The sequence below is a fragment of the Capsicum annuum genome, chromosome 9 (genome assembly GCF_002878395.1).
Source record: "Capsicum annuum cultivar UCD-10X-F1 chromosome 9, UCD10Xv1.1, whole genome shotgun sequence".
NCBI lineage: Eukaryota > Viridiplantae > Streptophyta > Magnoliopsida > Solanales > Solanaceae > Capsicum > Capsicum annuum.
In genome coordinates, this window is record NC_061119.1 from 137891663 (window position 1) to 137898864 (window position 7202).

The 7202-nt window shown below is 36.0% G+C and overlaps 1 protein-coding gene across 1 annotated transcript in view; it reads left to right on the forward strand.

Moving 5' to 3' along the window:
- The first annotated feature begins 211 nt into the window (after positions 1-211).
- The window catches only part of LOC107841777 (chlorophyll a-b binding protein CP26, chloroplastic-like), a 24771-nt gene continuing 17780 nt past the window's right edge, over positions 212-7202 (forward strand). Inside the window, exon 1 of the mRNA XM_047396308.1 lies at positions 212-346. Within this exon, the coding sequence (XP_047252264.1) occupies positions 212-346 (135 nt within the window). The remainder of the gene's footprint in view (positions 347-7202) is intronic.

The following is a 7202-nucleotide window of genomic DNA, read 5'->3' on the forward strand; positions in this document are numbered from 1 at the left end:
AGTAAATTCGCACTCAACTGCTATTAAACAACTGGAAAAGCAGATGAGCCAATTATCTACAGCATTCAACTAAGGATAAAATGAGACTCTACCAAGTGATACAGTTTAGAATTTGAGGACTGATGGATCATGTATGGCTATTACCACTAGGAATGGTAAGATGTTATCTAGTCCAGAATTGGGGGCATCCTCTCATACTGATGCAGTCAAAATGGATTGGGAGATGGTTGATGAATCTTCAGTGGTACCTGTGGAGTTGGGAAGTTCAGAAAATAAGAGTGACAAAGTGGAACAACCACCTAAGCCGAAATATGTTAGTGATGTGAAGCAAGGCATAAGAAAGGAGGTAAAAGTTGCCCCAGTTGAAATCCCAAGGCCACCACCCCCATTTCCACAAAAATTAAAAAAGAAAGAAGATGAAGGCAAGTTTAACATATTCATGGCTATGTTGAAGCAATTGACATTGAACGTGCCTTTAGTTGAAGCACTTGAGAAAATACCAAGATATGCTAAATTTATGAAGGATCTTTTGACAAATAAAAGAGCAATGAGCTACAAATCGGTGGATAATCTTCATTATTGTAGTGCTATTTCTACAAGTTCCTTGGTGCAGAAGAAGGCAGACAAAGGGTTTTCTAAGGCCTTATATGATCTAGGAGCGAGCATTAATCTGATGCCGCTAGATGTTTATAAATATTTAGGTTTAGAAGACCCCACGCCCACTAACAAGAGACTAGTTATGGTGGACAAGTCTGTGAAAAGGATGATCGGTATGCTATGTAATGTACTTATAAAGGTGACTGATTTTATATTCCCTACTGACTTTGTGATCCTTGATTGCGAAGTAGACTTTGAAGTTCCCATAATTTTGGGTAGGCTGTTCTTAGTAACTGGGAGAGTGTTAGTTGACATGGAGCTAAATAAGTTAAAGTTTAAGCTCAATGGGAAAGAAGTTAGTTTTGAAGTGCATCAATCCATGAAACAACAAAAGGAGATGAGTGTCTTCTCGATCGTTGATGTATTCTATGAAGATGGAAAAGTGTACCAATTAGGTATGAAGCACTTTCAAGGTATCTTGATGAATTCTGAGTAGTCAAGATAACCTAGTCATGCTGCGATATTAAATCAGGCGCTGATTGGGACAAAACCCAAGGCATTTTGTTATTTGTATTTGTATTATATGATTGAAATGAGATCTCTGCACCTATGGTGCCATAGTTATATTTCTAACTCTCTTGTTTTGGTTTAATGCATTGGGGATAATGTATGATTTTAAGTTGAGGGTGAGACTGCTTGTGGCTGTTGATGTCCTCTTGGGATTTTTGTTGTCGTGCCTTTTTTCTCCAGTCTTGTTCCTAGTAGAGCCAGTATGTTTAGGCGTACTATGTTTTGTTTTGTGATGTGTTATGGTTAATTGGGAGAAAAATAAGTATCTAGGGTAGTTGACATATTTTGTTGATTTTTGGGAATGATAAATACCTCTCCAATTAACTATTTCATAACTGTCTGACGTGCATCTATATACGACTACTATGAATCTTTTTATGGCATTAGTATTAGGAACATGATAATCATTTCTAACAACTGAATGAATCGGATAGGTAGTAGCTTGTGGTGTACCTTTGTGCCATGTGTTTGTGAGATACTACCTAGTTCCTATTGTGTGTAAAATCCAGAACTTGCCCTGTTGGTCTTGCCTTGGTTGTAGGAGAGTGGTTAGGAAAGAATCATGGGTCATTTTTTCTATTAGTCCACTTGTAGCCTAAATGACCTTTCATGTTTGAATAATATCCCTTGATCCTGCTTTTGAGCCTGAATGCCTATATTTTTTATTATTATACCTATCACATTCCCACTTGTATCACAATGAACCTATTTTGGCTCTGGTCCTCCTTGGGCATTGTGCACTTTGACTTAGGAAAATCACCTAAGTTGAAAGTGGCTATCATAGGGGTGCGTGATGTAAAGTGAGTATGAAGAAGGGTGAAAAAAATACAACGATGGGTGTGGTAGAAAAAGAATAAGAAAAGAAAAATTATAAAAAAAAAATAAAAGAATAAAGGACTGTATCCAGCTTGAATTAGCTTCAATAAAGAAAAGGAGAAATAAGTCAAAGGTTGATAAGTGAGACCCCAAAAATAGTGTAGTGCCAAGGAGGCTTAGTCACTTTAAATATCCTTGCGTATCATACCATCCCCAAGCCTACATTACAAGCTGAAGAAAAGTCCTATAGTGATTCTAGCTTAACAGTCTGAAAGCCTCGGTAATAAAAATAAGGGCAAGATTATGGTATTTGGCATACATTGAATGGAACTTCTTTCTGAGACTGAATATCTCTTGACTGTCCCTGCATTTACGTGCTTGATTTCATATATGAGTGAAGAGGGATTTCTTTGTTGTAAGGGCACATCGGTTGCATTGCTAGCTACTTACTTATTTAGGTAGTATAACTATACATATGCATGGTTGTTGTTGCTAATTTGATGCTATATCTTGATTCCTTTTTGTCATATTGTTGATCTCCATTGATATACACAGCTAGGTTTAGAGTGATTGAACATGGAGAGGGTAATGTGTGTAGAGCTAAAATTGATAATCAACTGTCATAAGTATCTTATGTTTCTCTTAGTTAACCATCGTAGTATGGTGTTATGTAGTTGCTTGAGGACAAGAAATTGTGTGTTGGCCTTCTGTTAGCATATTTAAGACTTTTAACTTAGAATAACTATAAGTTCTTAAGTAACTATCGTTGTTTTTTATGGTATTTCATGTGATTTTGTAAGAAAGTCAAGATGCATGAACATATAGGAAAGCTACGTTGAGAAGGATAATTTTTTGTGAAAGATGCAAGAAATTAAGTTCTAAAGATTTCATCAGATGACTTGGTCTGATAAGCTATCAAATCTGTGATAAGCTATCAGAACATGTCATCACACATAGGCAGAGAACAAGAAAGGAGAAGCATTTCTGATGATATTTTCTGATAAGTCGTCAACTTTCTGATAAGACAGCGGGACTTGTTGTCAGCCGAAGGCAGCAAACATGAAATTTAAAGAGGAGTTGACGACATTTTCTGATAAGTCATTAACTTCATAATAAGCGGTCAGGACTTGTTGTCAGCTAAAGGCAGCAAACATAGAATTTGAAGAGGAGTTGACGATATTTTTTGATAAATCATTAGACTCCTGATAAGTCATCACATATGTCGTCACACATGTCGTCAGATTTATGATAAGTCATCACAAATGTCGTCAGCTAAAGGAGCAAAAATCTAAATTTTTAGTTTCGAATTTTCTTTAAGTTACAGATATAAATAGCAATTTTTAGGGTTCCATTCAGCACCTAGAACTTATTCCAAAGGCAAAGTCACCTCTTTTTGGGCCTCTTAACTTAGAATTCAATTTTCATCTCTGTGATTGGGTTTTGGAAACTTTTTCTTGAACTTGGAAGAAAATCAACTTCAGACTTCATCTTTTGTAAGTTTGGTTACTCTAAATAAGGAATACAGTTATTGTTATCTCTTTCTTTCTCATGTTGAACTAAAACCCATAACTAGGGTTGTGGGATCTATGATTATTCCTTCATGAATTTAATAGATGGTTAGGGTTTGAGTGATCGTGGGAACATCTTGATAATTTCTTTGTAATGATCATTTTCTATTGGTTGCAAACAATAGATCTAGTCTTATGTTTGCTTGCTCGAATTGAGAAATAAACTAAAGGCAGGGAATTATCAATGAGGATTTGGGAAGGTTAATTTTCCATCTAATGATTAATGTTGTAACAAGATTAATCAACTCGAGATAAAATCAGTGTGAATAGAAGGTTTTCCTAAGTTCGAGAGAATTAGGGAGCACAACATCTAGGTAGGTTGAGAAACACTTAGATGGACTGGCAATACTGATAATTTGGTGTTTCCCACAAGTCACGAGAATCCAGTACTATAACTAATATTCAATAAGGGGTTAATAATCATAGTGATCACAACCCTAGTTTCTCTCTATTATTGATTTGAACCTTTTAAATTTTAGCTTCGAGTTCTAAAGCAAGTAGAAACTTTAGTCATCGTTTGATTGATAAAACCCCCAATTATAGGAAACCATTATCTATCAATCATTTTAATTGCAAATAGACTTGATTGACACCTTATTCCATGTAAGATTCGACCCCAACCTAGTTGGGTTATATATTTGACAACAACTGCTTACTCTCTCGTAAGAAAGATGTAATTTGGGTGTATCATGACTTAGACATAAGGGGTCATATATTGATCGGTATGCAGTCCAAGGAGTTCTAGGGTCTGAGTTAGGGTACCACTAGTACCCTAAGGTATGGGTCAAGGGGCCGAGTCGTACCCTCCTGGGTGCAATTTTTAGCTTTTAAGCTAAGGACATTTTAGACTTTTCTCACACCTAAACCCTTATGACCCATGACTTATAACATTATTTTTCCCTTTATTCTTTACTTGGAAAAGATAAAAACATTCCAAAACACTCTCCAAAACTTCTCAATGAAGATTGGGGCTAAGGTTCATCAAAGAGGCCATCTAGAGGCTTGAAAACCAAGAATCTTTCTGTGAATCACCTTGTATAAGGCATGTGACTCTTACCTTAATATTATTTCTCAAATATAATATGTTTTTAACCTTGATTATGATTTGTAAATGGTGGTTTTAAAATCAAATATTAAGGATTTTGATGCATAATGATGAGTATTGTTTACTCTTGTCTAACCTTGTGTTTATACATGTTTTTGGTGATGATTTGCACATGTGGGTGCTTGTTGATTGTGGTTTAACAAATGGGTCATAATTAACTCTAATATTGATGGTTTTTACTTGTATTTTGGTCATGGTAAAGGTATGCCCTCAAGGTGTTTGTGAAAGTGTCTAAGAGAAATAACTCGTTACATGTTAATAGAGTTTTGGACAAAGGCAATGGCTTAATGAGTAAGAATGATTGGTAAGTGACTTGTAAAGGCCTTGTTGTCCAGGTAAAGATTTAGATGGTGACTTTAGTGATGGCTTGGTTAAAGGGGTTAGAGTCCCTAACATAAAATTAAATTATTTCTTGAACTAAGGTTTGGTATATAAATGCTAATGAACAATGAATGGTGTTCTATAGCTCTTAGTGGCAACAAATTGACTTGAAGGATAGTTATAACTAAGATATTGGCCTATTAAAATAATTGATTGATAAATGGTTCATGAATACCTTGTGGTCATGTGTGGTGTTGAATTGTAGCCTTGAAGGCTTGAATTGGATAAGTGGGTTAGAGTCCTTAAGTGTTCAATTGAATGGATGTTAATGGTTGGACAAAGGGTTAGAGTCTCAATGTTGACTAATAATGGTCACCACAGTTTGAGGTTAGAGTCCCTTATTTAATGAAATGACTTGAGTTTAGAGTCCCTTGCCTATTGAAATGGCTTAAAGTTAGAGTCCCTTGCCTAATGAAACGGCTTGAGGTTAGAGTCCCTTGCCTAATGAAATGGCTTGAGGTTAGAGTCCCTTACCTAATAAAATGGCTTATGGTTAGAGTCTACATGCTTCGTAATATGGCTTTAGGTTAGAGTCCTCTTACTTAATATAACCAGGAAGTTCAAACTTCATAAGCTATGCGAGTGGAAGGTTAGAGTCCTCCACTTTGTGCTTCGTGATTGGATGTTTTGAGATGCATGTTAAGGCCTTGCTCCCTTTCCCGATACTTAATATAGCTATATATCTATATATATATATATATATGTATGTGTGTGTGTGTGTGGTTGCTTATGATGGTTTGACTTGATTGTGAATAATGACACTATTTTATCCTTACACTTGAGTTACATGCTAACTCTCCAACTGCTAACCGTCTTCGGACACTATGTTCCCACGCGATACAGGGATTGGAGCTTTTTTTTTCTCTTTCGGTGCAGTGATCAGGAGTTCGAGCAGTTTGTGTGTTGACATTGAAATGGTGAGCTTTCATACTTCGGTAGGCATACATTTCATAGTCTTTCTATCTTATGTCATAGACTTATTTTAGACTTGATTTTTGGCTATTGTCGGAGGCATGTCCCGACCTATTAAAGACATCAGATTTATAAAGGCTTTGTGGATTATTGTGTACTTAGATATGTTGGTTCAGTTTGTTGACATTTTTGGATTGATTAGCCACTTCTTAAGTTATGATTATTAGTCTTGTTTTCGTTATCTTGTTATATGTTCGGAGTTCATCTGACACTTGTGGATTGATGTGATGGTTAGGTTAGCTTAACAGGGCGATCTCTGGTCCTTGTTGCGCTCGAGATGCCTATACGATAAGGCCCGATTTTAGGTTGTGTCACGAGTACCCTTCGCTCTCCATGATACATATGTACAAGTGTACTAGGGTATTCCCGTGTAGCCTGTAAGTATCATATATGGTTGCCATGACCAATCCTTGTGTCGACAAATATGAGTTTTCAGTGTCCGTCTATTAAACTCACACCTTTACAGTTAGCTATCACACCCCGCCATTATTCCCCAATTAAAACCATTACCACATAACCAAACCACCATACCATTTATTATTAACCAACGGTATAAGTAGTAGTATCGTCATACCGACTACAACCTACAAACAATGTCTTTAGACAACCTTTTTATAGAAGAAGGGACTCCCATGTACCCATGGATTACATTATTAAGTTGACTTGGGGGAATTCCATGTACCCCACAAGTGATCACTATTATACTTGCTTGGGGGATTCCCTTGTACCCCACAAGGCTTTCAATTAGACCAACCATAACCACCAATACCTTACCATTTAACTATTCCAAACCATTTATACCATTTAAGATTCCATTGCTAAGTTATACCATGCAATAGTTCAATGAAAGTCCAACGATTTAACCAAAAACAATCTCATAGAAATTTTATCAAATATCTTAGGGGCATAGTATTTCCAAAGACAAAACCAAGTACCAATTAACCATTCCCATCCAACCTAATATTTAAACCACCATAATTGTATGAAAACCATAAGTAAAAGACATGGGAAAACCATAATCAATCATTAAAACCAAAAACCCCAACATGTATTTGAAAAATAAAAAATATACAATATTTATGCCATGAAAATAATTCATAAAGCATGCCTTTAGTTTGAACTAACAATGAGAGAGGAGTAATATGCCTTAGATTAAGAAGATGGTGGAGAGAAATCACCCTTGTAAGTCCCAA